This window comes from Eutrigla gurnardus, assembly GCF_963514095.1.
Source record: "Eutrigla gurnardus genome assembly, chromosome: 10".
In the NCBI taxonomy this organism is placed as follows: Eukaryota; Metazoa; Chordata; class Actinopteri; order Perciformes; family Triglidae; genus Eutrigla; species Eutrigla gurnardus.
The window spans coordinates 27,062,040-27,089,702 of record NC_139924.1 but is presented as its reverse complement, the minus strand read 5'-3'; the positions used below and the strand labels follow the sequence as shown (position 1 = coordinate 27,089,702).

General features: G+C 42.9%; 2 protein-coding genes across 2 annotated transcripts; one reads left to right on the top strand and one right to left on the bottom strand.

The window, feature by feature from the left end:
* The first annotated feature begins 319 nt into the window (after positions 1-319).
* Positions 320-11,212, top strand: slc47a3 (solute carrier family 47 member 3). The gene is made up of 18 exons (XM_084018683.1): positions 320-528; positions 1,132-1,233; positions 1,328-1,396; positions 1,477-1,625; positions 1,718-1,760; positions 1,890-1,934; positions 2,765-2,862; positions 2,938-3,035; positions 3,672-3,785; positions 3,857-3,924; positions 4,004-4,112; positions 4,273-4,348; positions 4,999-5,068; positions 5,141-5,273; positions 5,358-5,452; positions 5,542-5,584; positions 6,262-6,999; positions 10,992-11,212. The coding sequence occupies exons 1-17, from the start codon at positions 397-399 to the stop codon at positions 6,477-6,479; spliced, it is 1,662 nt and encodes a 553-aa protein (XP_083874809.1). The 5' UTR covers positions 320-396; the 3' UTR covers positions 6,480-6,999; positions 10,992-11,212.
* Positions 11,213-11,221: 9 nt separating this feature from the next.
* LOC311019730 (uncharacterized protein) lies at positions 11,222-23,172 on the bottom strand. The gene is made up of 34 exons (XM_084019300.1): positions 23,035-23,172; positions 22,616-22,717; positions 22,444-22,512; positions 22,216-22,364; positions 21,968-22,010; positions 21,844-21,888; positions 21,647-21,744; positions 21,475-21,572; positions 21,259-21,372; positions 20,622-20,689; positions 20,368-20,476; positions 19,982-20,057; positions 19,814-19,883; positions 19,601-19,733; positions 19,419-19,513; positions 19,172-19,246; positions 18,599-18,853; positions 16,319-16,477; positions 15,865-15,966; positions 15,691-15,759; positions 15,471-15,619; positions 15,150-15,192; positions 14,768-14,812; positions 14,580-14,677; positions 14,411-14,508; positions 14,226-14,339; positions 13,635-13,702; positions 13,440-13,548; positions 13,261-13,336; positions 13,101-13,170; positions 12,883-13,015; positions 12,294-12,388; positions 12,095-12,202; positions 11,222-11,544 (listed from the first exon to the last, which is right to left on the bottom strand). Exons 1-34 carry the CDS (start codon positions 23,140-23,142, stop codon positions 11,272-11,274), a joined length of 3,516 nt encoding a protein of 1,171 aa, XP_083875426.1. The 5' UTR covers positions 23,143-23,172; the 3' UTR covers positions 11,222-11,271.
* Between the last annotated feature and the right edge of the window lie 4,491 nt (positions 23,173-27,663).

Sequence of the window (27,663 nt, the reverse complement as noted above, 5' to 3'; positions counted from 1 at the left end):
TCTCTCCGTCAGCTTTGAAATGGTAAAGAGATCACGTGTCTGACTCACGTTTTAGTGACACATGATCAGCCTAAAGTTCGGCCGGTCATGTGTCCATACGTCAACCTTGGTATTGCTGGTGTTGCGCCAAATACAGTTCCCGGTCCGCATGCTTCCCCCGGCCTGAACCACGGAGACATCCACGGGCGCATTGTAACAAGCGAGGGGGGCATCATTCCACGGGGGAACACACTTCGCCGTAACACCTGCTGACCAGCTGACTCACAGGCAGGATATGAGTAACTTCTCGCACAGAGACTGCAACACTCGGCTGAGCAGAGCGGACCCTGAAGGCAACACACAGCGGGGACCAGAGCAGCGACAGTCACCTGAACCCCCCACCGAACCCCCGGAACCATGGAGACCAGCACCCGGGGCTCACCTCGTCCCTCATGGACGGAATGTTTTCTCATAAAGCGGATCCGCATGTTGGTCCCTGTTGGTTTCAAGACAGAAGTAAAAGAGTTGTCTAAACTGGCCGGACCAGTGGTGAGTATACACTTTATATGTAATGTCAGATAAATAAAACATGTAGTTATTGGACAATTAATTCTTCTTTAGATCAGGTTCAAGTCAAAACAAAACATGTATCAGATACTAATCAAGTAATATCCCATTGTTGTCTCAACTACTTATTATTCATTTGGATTTTACTCATCAGATTTGTTTTAATTAATTTATTACAATATTATTATTATGTTACAATCCAAAAAGGCACATGAGATGATAGAGAATTTAATTTCCTGATTTAATCCATGAAACTCTTAAAATGGCATCTTAAACATACTGGAATAACAAATATACAGATAAGACATGTTTTTTCAATCGTGAACATCCGTTACAGTGAAAACAAACAATCTTAAATAATATTATCATGAAGTCATTAATGATAGCTACATTTTTTTTCCAAGTCACGTGTGACGATATTTCCGATAATCCAGATAATAGAAATTCACTACGATTGACTAAACAATTAAGGGAAGGATAAGGAAAAAAGGAAGTAACAGGGCCAGAAAAAAACACATCTTTTGCATTATCACGCTGATGTACGCAGCAAAAATAAGTCTCGAACAAATGTCCTTCCCTCATCAGGTCATGGCCCAGTTCATGGTGTTTGCAGTGAGTTTGGTCAGCACTATTTTCTGTGGCCACCTGGGGAGGACGGAGCTGGCGGGCGTGTCTCTGGCCATCGCCGTGAGTATTTTACATTTATACATTTATAGTTATATAACAGTGAACGTCTCATAAAGCAACAGAACATAACAACCTCCCAATCTTATATCCACAGGTTATTAATGTTACAGGTATATCCATCGGATCTGGTTTGGCTTCAGCATGTGATACGCTGATTTCTCAGGTATTACCATATATATATATATACAGTATATATATATTATTTTATATAACAAGTATGGTCAAAAACCACTCTGGTTCTAGACGTTCGGGGGCCGTAACCTCCTGAGAGTCGGGGTCGTCGTGCAGCGAGCGATCCTCATCCTGTTACTGGCGTGTTTCCCCTGCTGGGCGATCCTCGTCAACACCGAGCCCATTCTGTTGGCAGTGAGACAGGAGCCCGAGGTGGCCAGGTAAGCTGTCTCACAGCTCACCTGTCTCCTTATGCATTTTATAATAGTTAAACCATGTGTTCTTCACGTTGATGTTGATTATCTCTCTCCAGGTTGTCTCAGCTGTACGTGAATATCTTCATGCCAGCACTCCCTGTGAGTATTTAAAAAAATCTCTCAGTATGAAACTCACTTGTTACACTTTGCCCAAGTGCATGCTGGGATAGGGAGCTCTGAGTAAGGTATAAGCAGTTAAAAAAATTATATTTTCTCTGTTTTATTCAGGCCACATTCATGTATTCGTTAGAAACAAGATATCTGCAAAACCAGGTAAGGTTCCATTATTATATTTTGTAAATCATTCTTTCATCATCTTTCCTGTCCGGGTGCTGAGTCCAAAATTCTACATCCCAAGCAGGCAGCAACCGTTCAGTTCTGAAAAGTGAAGTCAAAGCTGAGGCGCCTTAAACTTGCCTTCTCTCTGCTGGCCACCAGGGGGCGACTCCTCTCTGGTTGTATAGAAGTCTATGAGAAAATGGTCCTACTTCTCTCTGCTGGCCACCAGGGGGCGACACCTCTCTGGTTGTATAGAAGTCTATGAGAAAATGGTCCTACTTCTCTCTGCTGGCCACCAGGGGGCGACTCCTCTCTGGTTGTATAGAAGTCTATGAGAAAATGGTCCTACTTCTCTGCTGGCCACCAGGGGGCGACTCCTCTCTGGTTGTATAGAAGTCTATGAGAAAATGGTCCTACTTCTCTCTGCTGGCCACCAGGGGGCGACTCCTCTCTGGTTGTATAGAAGTCTATGAGAAAATGGTCCTACTTCTCTCTGCTGGCCACCAGGGGGCGACTCCTCTCTGGTTGTATAGAAGTCTATGAGAAAATGGTCCTACTTCTCTCTTGATGTATTATCTCAGTAAACATTGTAAACATGAGTTTATGGTCTCAATCTCTAGTTTCAAGTCTTCTTCAATCCAGCATGATGTTCATTTAGTACATTATGGTCCATTTAGAGTCCACCAGACCAGAAAGCAGGGGATGCTTTAGGGGGCGGGGCTACCTGCTGATAGACAGGTCGCTACCACGCTACCAATGCAGTTAGCTTGTCCACTAATTAAATACAGTTCATAATAAGAATAATATGATCTCCTCTCCTTCAGGGCATCATATGGCCGCAGGTCATCACAGGCTGTATCGTCAATCTTCTTAATGCTCTCATCAACTACATCTTCCTCTACGTATTAAACATGGGAGTTGCGTGAGTATTTCCTATCGACTCTTTCAATAACACTCTTCGCTTGGATCACATAATCAGTATCATTGCTCTTCACAGAGGTTCTGCTGTCGCCAACACCGTCTCCCAGTTCTCCATGGCTATAATTCTCTACGTTTATATCGTGTGGAAAGGTCTCCACAAGGCCACCTGGGGGGGTGAGTGCATATATTCATACATGTTGTTTTTTAATGGTTATTTATTTGTATTGCCTACACAGGAAATGGTGAACTTTGCCTACATATTCTTTTAAATATTAACTTGAGCTAAATGCTCAGTGTCATTGTGATTGATGCCAGATTACTGATTCCTTTCACCGAGCTGTATTCACTCTATCTAAGCAAGACACACATCGGCTGGTTTACTACAGCGACATGAACCCAAAATAAACAATTTTGCTATGATTTAATTGCAATAAACGGATATAAAAAGATGCCGAAATAACTACATAATGAAGATGATTTGTAAAAAGTCAGAAGTGATAGTTTGTGAGGTCTGTCTGCAAGTGGTAAAATGGTTGTTTTCTGTATGGAGTCTGGGTTTTTTTCTTCGACTTATGGAGGAAATGTAACATTTCTCTATCGTCCTTCCAGAATAAAACATCTTCCATATTTATATGAGGCTAAGTTTATACCCATTTTGCAGGTCTTCACCAGTTCTTGAGTTCTATTTCATTCTCTTTTTTGCTTTTGTGTTCATTCAAGAAATGTAATGATGTTGTAGCCGATTTCAAATTAAAAGCCTGAGTCAAATCTGATTGCTGAGATAAAAATCGAGCCATATTTACCACGCAGGCTGGACTAGAGAGTGCCTTGAGGACTGGGGCTCCTACATCCACCTGGCCGTCCCCAGCATGCTCATGATGTGCGTCGAGTGGTGGACGTACGAGATTGGAGGCTTCCTAGCAGGTGATGTCATCGAGCCACTCGGTGTATCGTTTCTAAAGCATGAAATCTTAACCGCCGTTTGTCGTCGACAGGTCTGATAGGTGAGGTGGAACTCGGAGCTCAATCGATCGTATATGAACTCGCAAATGTGGCGTTCATGGTAAGCTTTTTTGTCTCTCCCAAAATGATTCTGAATGGAATCCCACAGTATATTAATACTTCATTTTTTTTGTTATTAGTTCCCCATGGGTATCAGTATAGCGGGCAACGTGAGAGTTGGAAACGCTTTGGGAGCCGGAGACACAGCGCAGGCCAAGCTGTCTGCTAAGCTAACCATGTTCTGTGCAGGTCAGCAGGAATGTTAACACGGTACAGTACGGGAGAAGCTCAGACATTAGAGAGCTCTCGACCTCAAGCTTTGTGTACTCATTGGCCAGCTGTCGTTGAATATAAGTCACGTTGAATTTGCGTGATGGTGGGAAATGAAATCTGTCACTCTTTACCACAGTGTCGGTCTCTATATGTCTGTCTATTCTGATGGGGAGCCTGAAGGACCACGTCTCCTATATCTTTACAGATGACGAGTGAGTACACCTTTAACTAACCACAACTGTTTTCATTACCTGAAAAAACCCAGAGTCAGTGTAAGTCTGGCAGAGGTGACGACCTTTCACCATTATGTCATTTATTGCCTTCGCAGAAAACACTTTGAACTTTGCCTACATATTCTTTTACATATTAACTCAAGCGAAATGCTCAGCGTCACTGTGATTCATGGCAGATTACTGATTCCTCCTCCCTTTCACCGAGCTGAGTTCACTGTATCTAAGCAACACACACATCGGCTGGTTTACTACAGCTGTATGGCCCAAAATAAATGTTTTTATTTTTTTTAAATTGCAACAAACTGATAAAAAAGGAAGCTGAAATAACTACATAATGGCGACAATTTGTAAAAAGTCTGAAGTTGTGGTTTGTGAGGTCTGACTGCAAGATGGCAAGTAAACAACTTTTAAAATGGTTGTTTTCTGAATGGAGTCTGGGTGCTAGGCTATATTAGCATTGTAGCTGCTCCACCAACACTTAAAATAACATCATCTAGGCATGAATACGGCAGCAAACTTGGTAGTACTATCCATGCCTGTCTATTTGAATCTTTCTATTGATTATAATCACGATTTCTCCACCTCACTTACGGTGTCGGACTTTAAATGTTGAGTCTCTCTCCTTTCAGACAAATCAGGGAACGGGTTGCTGATGTTATGGCTTTATATGCTTCATTCATGCTCCTGGATGCCATATCAGTAAGTATCTGGGGAATTAACATCCATCCATGTGTTATTGCATTTATAAAACACACAATCCTGTTTGACCAGGCCGCCTCGGGAGGCATCATAAGAGGAGCAGGCAAACAGAAGATTGGGGCTGTTTGCAACATTTTGGCCTATTACGGTGTTGGTTTTCCCATCGGAGTGCCACTGATGTTTGCAGCCAAATTAGGAATCAAGGGTAAAATTTACACCATCTTTTTGTCTTTTTTGTGAGAGATGGACCGCTGAAGCTAAAGATGTAAAAACCTTTTGTTTCCCTCAGGACTGTGGATAGGCTTGTTTACCTGCGTGGCTCTGCAGTCCTCATTCCTGATTTTCTACCTGACAAGAATGAACTGGATGAAAGCAACAGCCGAGGTCAGTATGTAAATCTTCCTGTTTTAAATGGCCTGAGACTGCTTCTTTGTGAATAAACGTTCATATATATGTTTGTTTTTTTGTTCCAGGCTCAGATCCGAGCGGGAGTTTGTGGGAGCTCCACAGACACGGGTAAGATTGTTATACTGCCAGAGAAGAAAACATAACATTTCTCTTGTGCAGCAGGAGAAATTAGATATTATTCCTCAGGAGCCGGTTTAGACGATAGGAAATGTACTTTAATGGTGGTACATTGCTAAAAGGATACATGAACTGTAGAGTAAAAAAAGTTTAAAAAAAAACACAAAATAATTTTGTTTACATATAAAAAAAAGTTGTCACATTTAAGGAGGTGCAACATGCAGATGTGACTTAACTTAAAATTAAAATTGTAACTAATAATTCATCAACAACAAAATCAACTAAACATAATTTTTTATCTCAAAAATGTAATTAGCAACTCTTAATTACATCAATAATGTTCAGTAATTGGCTGTGAACATGTATTACATATTAAGAATGTAATATTAATAATAATGAATCATTTATATTATTATGATGAATATATTATATTAGTTCTGACCATCGCTAAAGTAGTCACAAACATCCATTCTTCCAAACAAAAATTAGCATAAGTTGCGTAATTGTGATTTGCAAGCTAACTTCTGGCTCTATATTGATGCATGAACCTAAAAATAACCTGACATAAAATATTAATAACTTATAATAAGAATATTTGAATGTAAATATTTAGAGTAAACACAAATGTTTTTCAATGAAAAGCATTAAAGTCACATTTGTGTGTCCAGGCTTGGACCCAGATCCTCGAGGGACCTCACAAGGCCCAACGGACACCGTGGACCTGGTTCACGTGGAGGCGGAACCAGTAGTAAAACCAGCGGAGGAGGGGGGGTGGCTCGCTCACAGGACTCTGGTCCTGCGTCGGGGTCTGGCTCTGGCCGGCATGTTACTCCTCCTGGCTGCCGGAATCATCACGAACCTGCTGATCTCTAACTTGGTTACGTGAAACACGAGCAAAGTCTATTATTCTGTTCAGTGAAGTGAGTCCCGAGTCTCGCCGGAGCACGATGTCATGCAGACGACTGCGTAGCAGGAAAGCATGGAGCGTGCAGAAGAGACGTGCAGCCGGGCGGGAAAAGCAGACGGAGCAGAACGAGTGAAATAATCCAATAAATCAATGTCCCGAAGCAAAAATATTACTCTTGAATAATGAATTCACAACGACGTTCTTCAGACGAAAGATTGTATTTAAAAATCACACAGATGCTTTGTGGTCGTATTGGATTCTTATGTAATACATTATCTGTATTCAATCATAAACTGACTGATGTGTTAAGGAAACTTAATTGAAAAACACGCCTTCGACGGGACGGTTGCTCAAAGAAAATCAGAGAGCAGACGTTAGGCGGCTGAAGGGCAGGAAATCTGTGCAAACAACTTCATATCTTTGAGAAGAAGCAAATCAAAGGGCAAGCGGGAGGTCGAGGACAAGAGCAATTTCAAAATTTGAACATGAAGCTTCAAGAGTGTTGCAGCCGTGGAAGCAAGCAAACAAACCGGATAAACAAAGATAATGCATCGCTACGCATCTGGCTAACACTGACAGTTATAAAAAAATCTATGAGCTGGTTTAAATTCTGCAAACAACAAATACATTGCAAACATACCCAGTGGCCTAAATGTCTGTTGTTATCGATGTCAAATGTGCCTTAAATGTCTGGTGTCATATATGTGAAGTGCCTACATGTTTGTATGTTATGATATATGCCAGCCCTGTATGTCATGAAATGTACATGAAACTGAGAAGAAATGTATCCAAGGGGACAATAAACTAACAAACTACACATTAATATACAGTGTACCTCTGCTTTTAAACACTTTTATTAACTTGTAATCACTATGTTGTTAGGTTTTTGTCTATTGGACCCGGACTGAGAGACCAGAGGCAGAAGGCAGGTTTAAGATGTTTATTGTAACCAGAAATGAATGGTGCTGCAGGCTGGTGCGGGTGACGTGTCCATTTGCGCTGGTTAGCAGAGGACTGCTGAGGTGACGAGCAAGCAGGGGGACTGGCAGGCAGGGATGAGTCCAACGGGAGAACGCTGGAGTCCTTCTGGAGAGCGAAGTCACAAAAAAGGCGTTAGTAGAGATTACGACTAGGCAGGAGAAAGCACTGTTTGCGGAGACGAAGATCAGAGCTTCACACATCACTGTAGGGACGAAATAATCTGGCACCGGAGTGATGAGGACGCCAGGTTTAAATAGTCTGCTGGTGATTTGATGATTGGCATCAGGTGTGCCCGCTTGGTCCTCTGCTGCCGGCACGCCCACCGGCCACACCCCCCAGAGCGGCTGGAGAGTGAGAGGGAAAAGGAGGGGGAAGACAGACAAGGGAAAACACACAACACAGAAAACACAAAAATCCCTCCCACTGTCCTGGCAGAACCGTGACATATGTATTAACTTGATACAAAGGGAATCATGAATTAAAATGAATGAATTATTTATTCACACAATCAAAATAGTTATGTATGTAAGGTAAAATAAGGCTACTTAAGAAACAAGTGTGGGCCCACACAAAAATAATAATACAACAGCCGGCGAAGAAAATAACAAACCCCCGTTGCAGACCTGTTTGTGGATGAGTTGTGAGGTTTTGCGAAACTTTGGCGATGCTGTGTCCGATGCCGTGCTCACTCACCCACGCTGAACCTGGATCTGTTCGTCACAGTCCCGCCATGAAGCACTAGCACAACATTAGCATGTGTGCTATCCCATAGCAGTCTGGAGAGTTGCATGTTAACTACGTAGCTCCGTGGACCACAGTCTTTCAACAAAGCGTATCAATTAATCAATTATCACTTAAAGTAAGAGTAAGATAACACTCTCTCATTACACACATTCTACCTTAGCGAACTTAGCTGTAGACTAATCGCTATGATGAGAAAGAAAAACACAGCGGCCATGCTTAGGAGCACGCCTCCAGAAAAAACGTCCCTCTCTATTCTTGATTTTTCATAGGGTCTTTTGAACCATTCTTAGTCTGGCCCCTCACCTGAGACCAATTTGCCATGGGAAACCCGAAGGAGCACAAAGCTCCAGACAACACAGCCCTCAGGGTCATAGGGACACGCAAACCTCTCCACCGCGTTAAGGTGATGGTTCCCGAAGAGGTTTTTTTTGTTGTTGAGGAAACCGGAGCTCCCGGAGTAAAACCTCAAGGGGGAGGGGGATAATATTAGTAATTTAAGGCCAAATTGGTTGGTAGTGGGAGGAAACCGGAGCGCCCGGAGAAAAACCCACGCAGCACAGTAGAACTAACTGTGCCACCCTTTTTTTCCCTTCTCCCCTCTGGAGGACACGGCACCGGCTCAGCGCTTCTTGCACAGACCGATGTAGTGTCTGAACCTCTTGAAAAGAGATTTCTTTTTCTTGGGGAGCTGCTCCTCGGAGATTTGTACCTCCTCCGGCAGCTCCACAAGACCCTCCTCCAGTCTGTCATCCTGGAGCTCCTCTGTGACTGGGAGAAGCTCAGTTGGGAGGACCTGATTGTCCTCCTTAGCAGTCTGGAGGGGATTCACCAGCTCCTGGTCCAGGGTCTTCTGCTGGAGCTCTTCTTTCAGCAGAGCTAACTCAGCTTGGAGGCCCTGGTTGCCCTCCTCAGCAGTCTGGAGGCTAGACGCCAGCTCCTGGTTGGATGAGACCTTTTCTTCAAGGGCCTCCTTCACCAGCTCCTGGTCCAGGGTCTTCTGCTGGAGCTCTACTTTCAGCAGAGCTAACTCAGCTTGGAGGCCCTGGTTGCCCTCCTCAGCAGTCTGGAGGCTAGACGCCAGCTCCTGGTTGGATGAGACCTTTTCTTCAAGGGCCTCCTTCACCAGCTCCTGGTCCAGGGTCTTCTGCTGGAGCTCTACTTTCAGCAGAGCTAACTCAGCTCGGAGGCCCTGGTTGTCCTCCTCGGCAGTCTGGAGGCTAGACACCAGCTCCTGGTTGGATGAGACCTTTTCTTCAAGGGCCTCCTTCACCAGCTCCTGGTCCATGGTCTTCTGCTGGAGCTCTTCTTTCAGCAGAGCTAACTCATCTTGGAGGTCCAGGTTGTCCACCCGGGCAGTCTGGAGCATAGACACCAGCTCCTGGCTGGATGAGTGCAGTTTTTTGTTCACGTTCTCTAAGGGCTTGAGGGTCTGAATCTCCTCCTGCAGCTTTTGGAACTTTTTCTGGAGGATGCTGTGAGAGAACTTGAGTTCCTCGTGGTCTCTCTGAAGCTCCCTCCTGGGGTTCGGTTGGTATTGAGGCCTCCTGTTGTTGTAGTTGCCCCGCTGCATCTTGGCTGCTGGGGTGATGGTTTACAAGGATGGTAAAATGTAAACTGGCTGTCGCCGATAATAAAATTTCGATCCTCTCACAAAGTTGTTCAAAGTTCAAAAATTCACTATCTCTCAGAAGGTCTCGTTACTCTCCAAACTCCAATATCTCCACACTGAAGTCTGTTCCCCGTCTTTATTTATACACTCGAGCTGGGGAAATCCCGTGATGTCACCAGACATCAAAGACATCAAAGCACATTCCGTAGAAAAAAGAAAAGAACTTTCAGGTTTCCATGGTAACCGCTGCTCTTTAAAATGTTTTCTTTGATTTTGCTTTGACTTCAGGACTACACAAGTCCACCATATTTGAAGTTTGAAACGTGGTTAAACATTTAAAACGTTCACAAGACTGTGGACTTTATTGGGTCAAACTTTCATGTTGATGGTGCATACGGTTTTCCCGATATCGCAGTTTGAGTTTGGTGAAGTTTCAGATGTTATAATGCGTGTGAATGGCACGGAATCTTCAGTGCTCGAGTCAATATTATATAATATTTACAACATTTTGTCTCCACAGACATTTTTTGGTGAAAACGTACCTTATCTTGTGCCAGTCGCAGACATGTAACTATGGGAACCAACACACATATATATTTTGGTCATAGCTGCCTGAAAAGTTAGAAGAATTTGAATTTTAGTGTGGTGTTTTCAAGGTTTGAAAAAGTGCTTGGATGTAGAATAAAGGTCTTGAAATGTGTGTTGTATGTGATGACATCTATGATAGAACAGAGAAAAGAAGATCTCCATATCTGAGGGACTGAAAACAGCATTTCCTGACATTTCTTTATGAAAAATGACTTTTGATGATGAACAGATGATGAAAATAGTTGGTGATTATATTTCTGTGGATCTGTTAGTGGAATTAGTTTTCCTTTCATTTGTGGTCCTTCTGTAAAAAGCTGTCTCCAAACATCATGTTGGTTGTTTAGAGGACAATAACATCTCATTTAATGTGATGAACAAGTGACATCATAAGTAGACTGAATACTGACCATTGGATTGGTACAAATATGGAGTTTACCACAGCTGGAAGGGGCTGGGAAAGCATGGAAATGCACCTTGAAATGCTTGAAAAGTGCACCTGATCCCCTCCACCCCTCCACCCGATCCCCTCCACCCTCCCCCAGGCTACATAACTCAACACTGACAAAGAGTATCAGGTTTTCCCAGAAAAATGGACCCGTTCCTCATCCTTCATTGGGATACCTGGGAAGCTTGGTGCACCTTTCAGTGCTCAAGGAATCTAATATTTCTCATCGCTATCAGAAAAATAAAATACAAGAACTCGCAACAGAACTGAGAACAGAGACAATGAATTCATTCTTGTGGTTTTAATATTGCTTTTTGTAAATACATTTTTCACTATTTGTAAATGCTCTTGGACAAGTTGTTTCATTCATGAGTTGTTCTGGTTTTACTGGGTTCCAAGTGTGGCTATTCATTAGGGATGGACGCAGTAGAGAAGATGTGATCGGGAGTATTTGTGGTATTGATCCAGTTCAAAGTGAAGTTGCCCTCTGAAGGCGGCGTTTCTGGCAACGGTAGGAGGAAGTGCACGCTTGCTCCTGCAACCAGAAGTGCAACTAGAGCGAAGACGATGAGGCCTCGCCGGAGGATCAGCTGGGTCGCCGAGAGGCCGCCAGCCTTCTGCAGGACCGCGTGTCCACCATGACACCCGGCGCTCACAGACATGTAGCCGTCCACTGACTTCAGAGACAGACAGCGAGCCATTTTACCTCCCCAGCATATATAAAAAACATTAAGCAAAGTGTCCTGCTTGGTGACCTAATTGCAAATTTAAAACATATAATGTAAAACACTTAAAAATAGCATTTGTTACATTTCTCTCTAACACACTTTACCCTGAAATATAATTATTAAAATCCTTCGTAAAACCTTTGTTTTTTTCCATTATTATATAACTATGTTTCACATATTTGTTTTCATAATAAATAAAAACTATTTTAATCAAAATACACATATTAGTCATGTATGCAGGTTTTCACTCAGTCACCCAAACAAAAATGAAAAATGTGCACTTTGTATAAGCGTATAAGTGTGTTATATGTCCAGTTACTTTCAGTCCTGTTCCTCATATAAAGAGTTTGGGACGGATGACAGTAACAGTCATAATAGAGTTCATATTTTGAATAGTTAAATAGGTGTGTTACTGGATTCATATATATATATATATATATATATATATATATATATATATATGAATTGTTGCGAATGTAAAGTTCGGCAGGCCACTCACGTTCCCATTAGTCGCCGCCTGGTTGTCAGTGTTGTTACCTGCAGCGTCTGACGGCGCCGCTGGGCTTAATAACATCATGGGAGAGTTTTTCCGTGCTCGGTTTACAGCCTGCAAACAAATACAAACAGAAAAACTAAACCAACAACCAAACTTCTCACATTTTTGCATGTTAAAAAAAAAGCCGCCCTGCTGAACGTACCTCCTCTGTCATTTTCTCCCAGTTCACCTTGAAGATGATGGTGATGTAGAAGGCGCTGAGTAAACTGACACAACACAGGAGTCCCAGCCAGAAACCTGCAGGAAAAAAGTCATTAAAAAAAATATATTTGTGGAAATGAAATGTAAAAGGTACGACAGGGTATTAGGGCCACTGTAGAAAAAAAACAGAGATGAGGGAGGTAGGTAATTTCGAGTTTATAAAGTAGCACATTTGCAAGTTTAGAAAGTCACCATGGGGGTGGTTGGGCTAAGATGCTAGCGGTAGCGTTCATGTGTTGTCATAGCAACAGCAAACATCCGGTCTTAGGGAAACTAAGCAACTTGTTTGTATCGCCTATGACAAGTGAAAGCTACCGCTAGCATCTTAGCCCAACGGCCAAATTCATAAACACCCATAAGATGACAAGGAAGTTAGCGAGCATAAGTGCCAGTTGTTAGCATCGTAATAAACGTGCAAATTTGCGACTTTTTTCTCGAAATATTGCCCCCTCTCTCAGCTCAGCTTTTTCTCTCTTTCCTACAGTGTCCCTAATATGCTATCGTAAAAAAAGGTCACTTCATATAATTACCTAAAATTCTCAGTTTTGTAAAAAAGGTGAAAGTGATGCTCAGTGGAAGTCCTACGCAGTAGTATCCGATGAAATTGCCCACAGCCGGTATCTTCTGTCTGCCCGTCCCCAGGAAGATCCCTGTGCACACGCCCTAGCATGTAAAGAGACACATCTCTTATTGGTATGCCGTCTCACTCCCCTGCTAACGACGCTAACGCTAATGAGGAAAAACTCACCACAAGAGCATCAAAGAACTGAAGGAAACAATACGCGTTCATCAAGTGTGAAACCAGACCTACGATCTTCCTGAAATACGAAAACAGAAAGAATAACATCTATACTTGGAGGCCAATCTTTGTAGAGAATATTACAATTCATACAGCTGCGGAGACTCACTCATCCGATGTGAAGATGTAGCCGATCACCGATTTAGTCGAGGCGAGCACGAGACCTTCGGCGACCCCCATGGCACCTGGAAGAGAGGGAAGCTGTGAAACAAGTCAAAACCGTAGAAGATATTAATGAAGGCAGATTTATTTAATAGAGGCTGCAACAATAATGTTCTTAGGACTGACCTGCTAGAGCGAAGGCCATCTTGCAGGTGAGGACGGCCCGGTCGGTGTCTCCGGCACCGAGGGCGTTGCCCACGCGGGCGCACGCCGCCGCCTGAATGCCTTGAGGGAACTGTGGATTCGGCATTTTTTGTTTTTTTTTAATTTCGAGAAGGTATTTTGTAGTGAGAATACAATGCTGTGATTTGTAATTGGTACCATGAAGACGATGAACGCCATCATCACCACGGCGTGTTGGGCCGCCAGCTCGTCTTCACTCAGCATCCCTGATGGTCGGAGGAAGCAGGAAGTCAAAGTCCGAGTCAAATGTCTGAGCGGTATCTAAGACACTGTTCATAAAGCTGGAATATTGAGTTTTCAGACACAATCCTTTGTTGATTTCTATTTGAATGCATCAGTCATCACTTTTGACTGGGTTTCTATGATTACATTATGCAGGGCCAGCCCAAGCCTTTAGGGGGCCCTAAGCAGAATTTGATTTTGGCCCCCCCTCCCACCACCACCGAGGAGTCACCTGATTTCCTGTATTCTGGTGCATTTTGGGGTTGGACAGCTGGAGAATGGTGATACTTAAATTTGTTCAGATTCATAGCCTACATTCTGACTTGCAGGATCTGCAGGTCTTGGGGCCCCCTGGTGGCTAGCCACTTAATTTGCTCATGCCTCGGGCCAGCCCTGACATTATGTGTTCCAATTACTCAGGTGAAATTAATTCATGCATAAAATTTGTTTGGCACTCTAAAAGAGAAATGATTCCAACTTTATGGGCGACCCTGTACTTGGGTTTACCTGCAAAGAACCCTCCAAACTCATAAATCCACCACTCGAAGCACTTCATCATCGTACTGGGAACGGCCAGCTTCATGTAGGAGCCCCACTCCTGCAGCGACTCCACAGACCAGCCTGCAGAGATGGGAAAGTATTCATGGAAGAGGTCATAAGGTCACCGCACGTATCTCCTCAGTATAACTCACCTCCCCATGTTTTCACGTGGAGCTTCTTCCACCGAATGTAAGCAAACAGAAAAGTGCAGATGTAAATGTGAGACAGGGCGTTGGCTGCTGCAGACCCGCTGTAAGACACGCAGACAGACAGGTTGAATCAGATTTTAAATCAGATTTATAACTCTGTGGTTTCACCCACCGAACGCCCAGATCCAGCCAGTGAAGGAAGACGTAGTTCGTCAGCACGTTTGCGATGTTCGCCATGGCGGCGGCGTACATTTGTGGCAGGATGATACCCTAAAGTACACCGATTGAATATGGTTAATAAAATGAGTATATACTACCATAACATGATACAGAATAGGAAACTTTAGGAGAGCAATGCACCTGGTTCTGCAGGTAAGACACCTGGAGTAATTGTAGAAACTTTGCCTGCAGAGAAAGATTTCAATTAGGTCTTATAATATATTATTATTATTATATTAATATAATATTAATAATTTATTTAGCAGCTTACTGAGCAGAAAAAACACATAAAATAATAGCGGAAAAACTTGTTGAATGTTAAGGTTTAAAAAGGTACAAATTATTTCACTTTTTTAACTTATTTACTTATTTTAAATTCCTTGTTTTATTCATGTATTGTTTACTCTGTTCATTTATAAGAATTATTATTATTAGATAAATACATTTGAATGTCTGTTATTAGTTAAATGTGAAAAATAATAAAGAAATATTAATAATAATAGAACAAAACGGTACGACTCACTGGCACTGCAGGAAGGAAGTATGTGATGTACAGCTGGGCGATCCTGAAATCAAGACAAACAAGTGCTTCTCAATCCAAGATCATATTCACCGTTCCACATCATTCAGTCTCAGTTTATTTTCTCTGCCTTTTAGAAGTTTTCCTAATTAACGTTAAGCTGCATCATCAATAACCTTTTAAGATCTAAATTGAACCAAATGAGTACGAGTGATGGGAATTAAATTAAAAACATTGATTTGAATGCAGAGATGGTGTTGAAGACATAAGGTTCTCAAATCTACACTTGCCCGTTAGTAAAGCTAAAGGTTGGGCGTGGGTTACCTGGCGACCTCGGGGCTCTGGCCCAGGTGCAGCAGGATGGCCTGGGCGTTAATGAGCAGACCCCAGCAGGGCAGACAGAACAGCAGCAGGATGACGATGCCCCGCTGGAGGATCACTCCCACCCGCAGCAGGTTCTTACCGCCAAACGTCTGCACAACAATAAATCACAGTTAAGTTAAAGAATTCCAATATATCATCATATCAAAGGAGCTTTCCAAACCTGAGACACCAAGGTATCGCATGCCAGGGCCAGACCGGTTCCTGTTGCTGCAGTGGTGATATTAATGGTCTGGATTGGATATGAAACATAGACGAATGAGTTATTTATAGTATTCATTAAATCACCAGGATTTTAAAGGCTTTCTGAGACCTCCACAAAGTCTGCAACACTTACAGCAGAAGCTAACCCGTAGCCGGCCATCACTTCGTTTCCCAGGCGACCACAGAACATCGTAACCACGAAGGGAAGCAGGTAGTGGAGGATCCGAGAGGACAGCTAAGAAAAACAAACATGTTGGTACCAGCTCACACGATGAGTCATCGATAATCACAGTAAAGGGTGTTTTCACATGTAGTCCTCTTTAAACGAACCAAACCTAGTCCCCCTTAAAGTGGACCAGCAGAAAAGTTCTGCTTGGGTTCACATTGTTGGTTCGTTTGAAAGATGACTCGGTTCTGTTTCTGCTGAGTCATCGATCTGAGATCCTTTGTTGGGCTGAAATGGATCAAGTGTGAAAACACACGTCAGAGATGGAGGAAGGCGTGTAACCAGAATCGGTTCTTACCAGACTCTGGTTACACGCCGTGTGTGTGTGTGTGTGTGTGTGTGTGTCGGAGTCGGTCCATACCAGAGGTCCCGTCATCCTCACGATGTGATACAGTTCCTCTCGGTGGGTCTGGGGAACCCTGTTGAGCACCCACCTGCAGCAGGAAAGCATGTCACCGGACCCCCCCATGTCTGCAGGACCAGATACCAACGCAGGTCCTTCTGCTGGAGCGTCTGCCTTCTTATATTACGCTCTTGGTCTCAGGACAGAAGCCCAAGCCCCCCACAAAAAGAAAGGAAGTCTGCAATCATCACAAAGACTGAGATGGCTGACTTAAAAACAAGACACATGTTAGTTAAACATTTCAAACACATTGACCTGTAATTGCGGTTAATGATTAAATGGTCATCACTCACTAGGCAGATTAGAACCTCAGCATCGGTGGAGACACAATAAGAATCACCAGTTCTTTCACTGATTTTGGAATTGTCTGACGTTCAACTTTTTGGCAGGAAATAGCAGCAGATTTAAAGGTCATATTTAGCAATTGTTGATGTTTCAGTAAAATATATTTAATGCAGTGAAATCAAAAGAATCACAGAGGCAAAATTAGAGTGGACAGCGGTTGTAAAATACAAACATAAATGACGGATTTGTTGAGTGTTGCTGTTTGCACTTCATGTTTATGGTTTACATTTACCTGCATGACATTTAGGGACTATAAAAGAGCTGTAATGAACTGAAAGTGCACTTTGATTTAACACCCAACCCTTTTGATTATAATCTTTCCTTTATTTTACTTTTCTACTTGGCAACTATGAAGCATGACAATGACGGATACGTCCACTTAGATATTAATGTCAATGATTGTAAACCAGTAAACAGTAAACCGGCTCTCTCCCCTCATATGAACATGCATGTTGTTTCTGGTGACCAGTGGATGCATTCAATGAGTGGTAGAGGTGGATGAGTTACTGCCAGGTCGGTTCAGTGGTTCTGTTGGGAAGCTCAAACACAAGGGTCAAAACCAAGGAGGTCATCCAACAGGCAGGTACCGGTTCCAGGGTCCAGGTAACAGGCCCGGGTTCTGAGGCTTGAATGCAAATGGAAAGAAGCAAAATTGCAACTTTGACAAACTTTTAGTGACGAACAGGAGTGAAATGGAAAAGGACTGATTGGTATTCATGTATTGATAAGGAAAGTGTAAGTAACAGGGTGAGCAAGTGAACAGGGAAGGTCATGTTTCAAAACATTCTGTTCATGTTGATGACTAATAATCTGTATTATACTGAACTTGTTTGAGTATAAATGTTGTAAACTAAATGTGTACTCTTTGATTTTTTCTATACTCTCACACCTACAGCTCTGCTAAATTCTAACTTAAACTATCTACATTGCATACAAGTAATTACAGCCACTGTAAGTAGGCTAACATATAAGCATTTAGCACTAAGAGGTGAACGCTTATATGCTAGCAAAGGAAAGGTAGCATACACTGTAAAAAACTTAAAATTACAGTAGAATACTGGCAGCTACAGCTTCCCGCATTCAACTATAGTATACTGTTAAATTGAGCTTTTCCTTGCTGTTAATATTTTTTTCCTCCAAGGCACCGAAATGTACTGTATTCAACTGTATTCAAGAAAAACGGAAGGCAATTCACTGTATTTTTTACAGCAATTTGTTACAGTGTAGTCTTCTTTAATTCCCAGGCAGTAACCTCTGGTTCTGAAAAGCAAGATTATCCTGTCACAATAATTGTGATTCATGATATTTTCCGATAATCTTCTAACCTGAAATATGCTTAAAACTCTTAATATATACTGGAATTTTGATGGGGACGGCCAAAATCCAAGATGCTCCACAATGGAACCCTGTGGAACTCCGCATGTCATATTTCTCTGTTAGATGTGTAATTACCTATAGACACAAAATAGTCCCTGTCCTTTAAGTGGGATTCAAACCAGTTTAGTACTGGGCCAGAATGTCCCACCCAGTTTTCCAGTCAGCCAAGCCCACTGTCTGTAGTTAGGACCGAAACTGTATGTGTTTTATTCAACAAAATCAGAACATCTATTCACATTTCTACGTCTATTTATTTTGCCATCAGATGAGGGTTCGGCTTACAAATGCTGTGAAAAGCGAGTAAAAACATTCCTACTGAAAAATGTATCACGCACAGCTGTGATAAAAGTGGACATGTGAGAGAAAAAAATCAAAAGGAAGCTCATAATTTAAATTGTCTAACAAAAATATTAGTTAATTCACTTCATTTTTCATCAAAACTGCAGCCGTTTTAGCTCCTTTCTGTCAAAAATAACAAGCCCAAGAGAGCATAAATCCCGTTATTGGGACCTATGTAGTGAAGAAGGTGTGATCAGGAGGAGTATTTGTCGTATTGACGTCCAAAGTGAAGTTGGCCTCTGAAGGCGGGGTTTCTGGCAACGGCACCAGGAAGTGCACGCTCGCTCCGGCAGCCAGAAGTCCAACTGCAGCGAGGACAACGAGGCCTCGCCGGAGGATCAGCTGGGTGCCGGAGAGACCGCCGGCCTTCGGCTGCAGGACCGCATTTCCACTATGACACCCAGTGCTCACAGACATGTAGTCGTCCACGGACTGGAAGGAAACGGTATCATATCACTTAATTTGGTGGAGTTATTTGTTGCGTCGTAAAATGAAAAGGAAAGGTGTCAGATGTTTGGTTTTTTGGACTTAAATGATGAAAATATTATATATAATATGGAAAACGAAAGAGAAAATCCATTGATAACAGTGTGAGAATACCTATGACAAGCCATTTAAGTTGTATTTTTGTCCAGAATCTAATGTCAAAGTGTCTTTGAGAATCCAAAAAAGCACTATATAAGTCCTATGAATTATTGTTATTATTATTATTGTTATTATTGTTAGTGTTAAGAATATCGGCCCACTTACGTTCGTATTACTCGCCATCTGGTCATCTGTGCTTATTAATGTCATGTTTTTCTTCTTCTGAGATCGTTTCACTGCCTGCAAACAAGCAGACACAACAAAACTGCCAATTTCTCCTCATTCACACACTTAACAGATCTTCATTGAAAATTTACCAAATTCTACTGTAGCAGTTGATGCTGTAGGAAAATAATGTTTTCTTAACACGCTAAACATGTAGCTTAACATGCTAAACACGTAGCTTACGCACCTCCTCCGTCATTCTCTTCCAGTCGAGCTTGAAGATGACGACGATGTAGAAGGTGGACTGTAAGACGACGCAGATGAGGAGTCCGACCCAATAACCTGCAGAGAAAAACACCAAAATCTGCCACGGTTTTGAACCTGAACATCTAAGAAAGGCAACAGACCAATTGTATATCGTATAATTACCCAAAATTCTCAGTTTTGCAACAAACGTTAAAACAATGCTCAGTGAAAGCCCGATGACGTAGTATCCGATGAAATTGGCCACGGCGGGTATCTTCTGTTTGCCCGTACCCAAGAAGATGCCTGTGCACACACACTAGGATGGGACATGTGGACATGTCATATTTAACATATATGACCTCATTTTGGCATCAAAATGCTGGCTGTTCGGCTCACCACCAGACCGTCAAAGAACTGGAGGACACAGTAAGCATTCATCAGCTGGGAGACGATGCCGATGATCTTCCTGAAATGATCGTATAGCAATGTTAACGTACGTGAAGTGAACTGTGTGTGTGTGTGTGTGTGTGTGTGTGTGTGTGTGTGTGTGTGTGTGTGGCTCACAAATCAGAAGTGAAGATGTAGCCAATCAATGATTTGGTCGAGCTGAGCACGAGACCGGAAACGACTGAGATGGCAGCTGGAAGAGAGATCTCATTCAATGTTTAATGTCTCTAAAAAGAAAGAGGGTTAACAATCTTTTGGAAAATAGGTATGAATATAAAATTAGCATACACACTTTGGGCGCATTTGCAAAAAAAAAAGAAGAAGTTTTGCTATGTTTTATTTAGTGGCTTATTGAGGTTGTCAACAGAAACCTGAAGAACCTGAAGCATAAACCTGGGTAACAATTTGGATTATAATCATTTTCTGAAGGTTTAAATAGATTGAAGGATAACAAATGTTACAAACATTGAAGGTAACGGGAGGGTTAATAGAGCAGGACTGACCTGCTAGAGTGAAGGCCATCTTGCAGGTGAGGACGGCCCGGTCGGTGTCTCCGGCACCGAGGGCGTTGCCCACGCGGGCGCACGCCGCCGCTTGAATACCAAGGGGGAGCTTCGGGAGTCACCGTTTTACAACAACAAAGGGGGGGATCGGAAAGAAGAACACTTATTTATTAAAGAACCCTACTTGTTGACCTCATCTAAATCTGAGAGAAGACGTTTTATAGTGAGAATATAACGATCAGAGTTGCAGTTACCATGTAGGTTATGAAAGCCACCATTATCACAACGTGCTGGGCTGCCAGCTCGTCTTCACTCAGCATACCTGACCGTCAGAGACAAAGAAGACAGTCTTGATCGAGCTAGAGAGGCTTAAAGATGCTGCTTTTCCTGGTGCATACTTGTATTTCAGGTTACTACTAGAACATGTTTACATACTTGAATTCTTTAAAACACTCTTTATTTTCCCATCAGGCTGTGCTACAGCAGCTCTGTTTGACCTCCTGCCCCTCCCTCCCAAAAAGCCCAGTCTGCTCTGATTAAGCTCTCTTCCTCTAGAAGTCCATCCGAAGGACATTTACGTTTTGTCTTCTCCACATGGCGACTCCACGCTCCGCTCTTACTAGCTTAGTTTGAGGGCGGGACTAACTAGTGGCTAATGAGTTACTTGATGACATCACTTTACAGACGAAAAGGCAAGAATTGAAGCGGTTCAGCAGCAGCGTTTCTGAGGGTAACTGGACTTTAACATACACACATAACTATATAACACTCTAAAGGAAAAGGGAAGAAGTATAGCATAACAGGCCCTCTTTAAATAACACAGTCATGCACTGCTCAATGTGTAAGTCTATAAGAATCGGTCCAATGTAGCCGTGAACATATTTGGGTTACCTGCCATGAAGCCCCCGAACTCGTAAACCCACCACTCGAAACATGTCATGAATGTGCTGGGGACGGCCAGTTTCATGTAGGAGCCCCACTCCTGCAGCGACTCCACAGACCAGCCTGCAGGGGGAGCCAGAAGCTTATTTATGTAGACTGGATAAAAAAAAAAAAAAGGTGGAGGCTGAAGAAAGCAAACCAGAAATCTAAAAAACAATCCCTCACCTCCCCATGTTTTTACGTGGAGCTTCTTCCACCAGATGTAAGCAAACAGAAAGCCGCAAATGTAAATGTGAGACAGCGCGTTGGCTGCTGCAGATCCGCTGTGAGACACGCACACAGACAGATTAGTGTGTGTCATAGTTTTGTGATTTAAAAACATCCCGAGTACACCCACCTGACGCCCAGATCCAGCCAGTGTAGGAAGGCGTAGTTCGTCAGCACGTTTGCCACGTGGGCCATGGCAGCGGTGTACATCTGAGGCAGGATGATACCCTGAACACACACGATGATGATGATGATGATGCACCACTTATACCTCTCGTCTCGGTAATCACATTGATTAAAACAACATGTTTTGATTCTTTTCTGCACCTGGTTCTGCAGATATGACACCTGAAGCTGATATAGGAACATTGCCTAAAAGAAAAGAACAGTTATGGATTTTAAGTGATTTCTCCGTACGTTATGAAGGTGAGACCGAAAAGTCACAACTCACCGGTACGGCAGGAAGGAACGCTGTGATATACAGCTGGGCTATTCTGAGAATCAAGAAGATACACTGTTTAATGTCCAAAAATGACTTTCTTGCAAAGTCATAGGTGGAGGTCATGAGATGAGTATTGGGAATACAGATGATCTGCTCGGGGACCAGGTGTGATTTGAATGCAGAGATGGTGTTGAAGACATAAGGTTCTCAAATCTAAACTTGCCCGTTAGTAAAGCTAAAGGTTGGGCGTGGGTTACCTGGCGACCTCGGGGCTCTGGCCCAGGTGCAGCAGGATGGCCTGGGCGTTAATGAGCAGACCCCAGCAGGGCAGACAGAACAGCAGCAGGATGACGATGCCCCGCTGGAGGATCACTCCCACCCGCAGCAGGTTCTTACCGCCAAACGTCTGCACGACAGCACGGAGAAGGTTAATCATTTTTAGAGAATGGTGCAATGGGTAGTTGGGATGAACTGAGGGGGCAAACCTGAGACACCAAGGTATCGCACGCCAGGGCCAGACCACATCCTGTGGCTGCAGTGGTGATATTAATGGTCTGGATTGGATATGAAACATACATGAATGAGACCCTCAAGTTATTTATATTATTCATTAAATCACCAGGATTTTAAAGGCTTTCTTTAGTCTGCAACACTTACAGCAGAAGCTAACCCGTAGCCGGCCATCACTTCGTTTCCCAGGCGACCACAGAACATCGTAACCACGAAGGGAAGCAGGTAGTGGAGGATCCGAGAGGACAGCTAAGAAAAACAAACATGTTGGTACCAGCTCACACGATGAGTCATCGATAATCACAGTAAACGAACGCCGTCTCAAGCTCTATTGATTTCTGCTCTTAAGTCTCAGAAAGTGTGTTTACCTGACACGCCAACCGCTTTCTTTGGCAAAATAACACTGCCATCACTCTTCTGTTGTACAAGTCAGTAAACGCAAAATCACAAATCACACTTTAGAAGCTTTCAAAGCACCACTTAGAGGTTGATTTGTGCTTCTTTTTCCTGACATTTCAATCAACACAACACTCAGAGAGAGGAAGGTAAACAGAGTCGGTCCGTACCAGAGGTCCCGTCATCTTCACAATGTGGTACAGTTCCTCCCGGTGGGTCTGGGGAACCCTGTTGAGCACCGACCTGCAGCAGGAAAGCATGTCACCGGACCCCCCCATGTCAGCAGGACGCAGATTCTGCTCCTTTCCGTCATGCACTTTTATCTTTGATGCTCTCCAAGCGACAGAATTCACCGCCGTGCAAAGTATTTCAACACCTTCAGAAGTTACTGATTAATTAAATCAAGGTTAGTTTCACAAATCAGTTTCACAAAAGAAAGAGAAACAAGTTCATGTGATGTGTCACTATATATTCCACCATGCTGGATACCACAGATGCACATGAATTAGATTTAAAATCTAATTTAAAAGGCGGTTTAAATGTAATTTTGCGATTCGTTTCATTGACTGAGTGAATGATTATAAGGCCGGTGGATGCCATTGTGGGAAGCGTATTAAATTACCATAACCTACCTCTGTGTTTGGATGCGATATGCGAACAGACAGAAGGTGTGAAGTCATGATTATTCATGAGCAACTCTTGCATATTAACCACCGGCACACAGGTGTCCTTTTGAAGGAGCGGAATCAGCCGAGTCGCTCTCATCGGTTCAGGCAGACGTGTTTGTGGGGGAAATATAAAACATTCTCATGTCTCCTAGTGGAGAACGGTAAAGGTTGACCAGTCGGTGCATCTGAAATGGGATGCGGCCCCACTCAGCTGTCTGGAGCATGAATCAGTGCAAAGTGAGTTTCATGGACAGGAAACAGATTTTGCACTTAAGGTAAAAGCTGGTGTATAAATATGTGTGGAAATACAAGATTTTAGGTCATTTGAAGACGTTCGGGACCAGAAGTGCTGCCAAATAGATGATGATTGTGTTTACCTCACAGAGAGGGAGGCGATGACTCGGTGCATTATTCCCACCGGAGGGAGCAGCAGTTTCAAATCGTTCCCACCAGTTGTGGATGAAGCCTTCCACTTGCTGCACAGACAGAGACTCCGATAACAGTCACACAGTGTTGCTTTCCAACCAGTGTGGGTTCTTTTGGCAAACGGATGGTTCTAGGTTTCCTGGAAGGTTTTATAGAGACGGCAGGCGGAGGCAGGAAGGAGGCGCTACAGGAACAGGAAGCAGACGTTTGGTTGAACACCGGCAAAATGTGACCAACAAATAATCTCACATGAAAAGGTGTTATTCTCCGGAACACGTCTTCTCTCATAAGTCCATCGGATGGCATCCCTGTCTCACTGTGTCCCTGTCTCACTGTGTCCCTGTCTCACTGTCTTCCTGTGTCCCTGTCTCACTGTCTCCTTCTGTCCCTGTCTCCTTGTCTCCCTATCTCACTGCATCCCTGTCTACAGGTCTCCGTGTGCCTGTCTCCCTGCCTCTGGACAGGGCTTCACCTGAAAACCCCTGTTTAATGTCACAATGCTATGATTTGTGGGTAATTAATCCAATTAAGAAGAAAAAAACAACAATTTGTAGTCAACAAATAAATACAAATAAAGTGAAACATTGTCATTTTCATATTTATCAACAGAAATACCCGTCAGTATGTGACTGTATGAAAATAATTAATAATAATTCTGCCTGTGTATTTCAACCCACAAAGCATGAACATATTTGACCTCTACACAGTGAACATATTTGACCTCTACACAGTGAACATATTTGACCTCTACACTGTGAACATATTTGACCTCTTCACTGTAAATGCAAAGTCATTTATGTGAAGACTTAGAAGTCCGTGAGACAGAAAAATAACCCCATTTCAAAGTTAAAAATTAATACATTTTGGCTGAACATTACTTGAGCTGCAGCATCTCATTTGAATCCGTCTTCTTCCTAAAAAATAAAAAAGAGAAGAAGAAGGATCTTCAAACTGCCGTTGGTTTCCTGCTGGATAAAAGGATCAAGAGCCAAAATCGTTCTTCGGCAATCTCTTCCAGTGATGACAAGCGTTGGAATAAATCACACCTCTGAGGAGGCACACGCTGTTTATTCATTAGGTTCTCCTTCAATTATTCACTTCCACATTGTCTTCAGAGCTGGCAGTAAAGCCGAGCTTGTGTTAATGAGCGACTACATTCACAAGCTTTAAATAAAAGACGCCTGAATCTACGTGTTGGATTTAAAATGAAACGCAGAGGAAAACACAGGAAACTGCAAAGAGACAACGCAACAACAAAAAGGTGCTACGTGTTTAGCTTCTGTTTCCATTAAACATGAGACTCATCTTCGACGGCGTATTTGGGCTAATGTAGGGGGAAAAACGGAGCTGAGAGGTGGGCAATATACAGAGAAAAAGTTTATTACGATGCTAACATCCCGCGTTTATGCTAGCTAACTTCCCATGAATGTACGCATTTATTTTTCTAATTGGCAACGCCTCGTTATAGGGTGATGATGTCGATGCTTATTGTTGGTTTCATTTATATGAGGTAATTTGGGGTATTTGGGGTAAGATGCTAGCGGTAGCTTTCACTTGTTGTCATAGTAACGGCCAACATCCGGTGTTAGCGGAACCAAGCAGCAACTTGTTTATATCGGCTATATATATTTAGAAAGTGGCATATTTGTGAGAGGGGTGCAATATTCAGAGAAAAAAAGTTTATTACGATGCTAACATCCGACATTTAGCTAGCTAACTTCCGATGAATGCACGTATTTATGTTTCTGATGAATCATCCCAACGTGTGACAACGCCTCGTTAAGGTCCTTAGGGTGATGAGGTTGATTCTTTTTGTTGGTTTTATTCAGGCCATGTTGTCATCTTATGGGTGTTTATTGATCGGGGCATTTGGGCTAAGATGCTAGCGGTAGCTTTCACTTGTTGTCATAGTAACGGCGAACTAAGCAACTTGTTTGTATCGGCTACCGGTATATATATTTATAAAGTGGCAAATTTGTGAGAAGTGGGCAGTATTCAGAGAGAAAAAAAAGCAAGATTTGCCACTTTAAAATTTGCAACTTTTTTTTCTCAAAATGTTGCCCACCTCTGACTCTGTTTATTTTTTCTACAGTGGCCCGAATACGGCGTCGTACTCATCCCTTCCTGAACATTAAGTTAAATATCGATGCGCCGCCTGTCACATCTGATGCCTCCACAAGCAGGAATACGAGTCTCCGAGCATCTGACCTTCTCCTCCAAGGGGCATTTTTAGATAATTGCTTTCTCAAACGGCAAACTGGAGATTTGCCCCCCCCCCCCCCCGGTGGAAAGTATTATTATTGGCAGCAGGTCTCCAAAATTCTGTATAATTCCTTGTGACCCAGAAGTGAATTCTGAGCTATAACAGGATTTTGCTCGCATCCGAGCGGCCGAGCTCAGACGGTGTCCTCCCGAATCATTTCTGAGACCTATTTTTAAATCTTGCTGCAGTGCATTTCCTGGACTTTCATCAAACAGCTAAACCAGTTCTTCGAGTCCCCCCCCCCCCTCCTCAGCTGCAGAGGGTCAAATGATAAACTGAATAACCAATATCACAACCAATATCGTAAAAGCTGCAGAAACTACTTGAAGCTACTTTAATTTATTTTTGTAAAATGTCACTGTGAAGATGTTGAACCAGGTTTGACCCAAACGGTCGAGTGGTCCACTTTTTATTTGATCTCCTCGCTGACCTCGAGTGTGTGTTTTGGTTAAAACAGTTTGATTTATGCCATCTGAGGTGTTTTCCTGCAGAGAAACCAGGAAATGTCTCTCGCCGTCCATCTATTCATTTGAATGCGTTCCTCATCCCGGCATCAATACATCAGATGCCAGATTACAGGACAAATTAAACCACGTCTGCTGTCTGGAATAACAATCAGGCCGTGGAGAGGGAGGTCACGCTCGCTGTTACCTCGTTGCTAGGTAACCCACTTTGTTTTCTGTTGCTGGGCTTTAACTCAGAAAACTCTTCCAGATTCTTATGGCGGAGGGCAGTTTATGTAACACGGCATAAATCATGAGAAAGGCATCATCATCATCATCATCATCATCATCATCATCATCATCCACCCACAAAGACAACAGCATACATTCATTCATAAGAAAAGGTCCGTTAATCTTTAACAGGATTCTGACTTTGTGCCTCAGATATCCCCAAACTTTATAAAGCAGGTATGCACCAATCAAATCCCTGGGATTAGGACGGTGATTTTATTAACTTTACAGCAACAATACAGATAAACTGTGATTAAAACAAAACACAGGTTTTTATTCCGATTCCGGTTTTTATTCTTGCTTCTATATATGATAGAAGTGGCATTAAAGTGACTCTGAACGGGGAGAATAGGGACACACGTTAAGTGAGCCAGAGAAGGTTGCTAAGTTTTCATGAAGAGAATCATAAAGTAGAAGAAATCGTCATTCCTTTGGCAGGGGAGCCGTTGCTTTGCCTGTTTTCCCCGACCGTATGCTCCTAATGATGGTCAAATGTGAATGCCTGGAGAATCACAGCACCAGCTCATTATTCCAGATGCCCGGGGAGAGAATACAACCCTTTATAGAGTTCCAAGCTAAGTCACCGGGCTTCATTCACCGATATCTACCTACGTTTTTCTTTTTCTTGGATTTGTTCTCGTCAGATTCACGACGTGTTCTTCTAACGATGAATCCCAGTGTCCTCGTGAATCGTGCAGCTGATCCTAA

Excerpts from the sequence above, each read along its gene's own strand:
- LOC311019730 (XM_084019300.1), bottom strand. The coding sequence starts at position 23,142 with ATGGGGGGGTCCGGTGACATGCTTTCCTGCTGCAGGTCGGTGCTCAAC. Across the intron at positions 19,514-19,600 it reads TGCAAAACTGAGAATTTTGG|GTTATTGGGTCGGACTCCTC; the intron begins GTAATTATACGA and ends TTTTCTCTGCAG. Across the intron at positions 13,703-14,225 it reads GTTTGGAGGGTTCTTTGCAG|GGATGCTGAGTGAAGACGAG; the intron begins GTAAACCCAAGT and ends TCCGACCATCAG.
- slc47a3 (XM_084018683.1), top strand. The coding sequence starts at position 397 with ATGGAGACCAGCACCCGGGGCTCACCTCGTCCCTCATGGACGGAATGT. Across the intron at positions 2,863-2,937 it reads GTATTAAACATGGGAGTTGC|AGGTTCTGCTGTCGCCAACA; the intron begins GTGAGTATTTCC and ends TGCTCTTCACAG. Across the intron at positions 3,786-3,856 it reads GATTGGAGGCTTCCTAGCAG|GTCTGATAGGTGAGGTGGAA; the intron begins GTGATGTCATCG and ends TGTCGTCGACAG.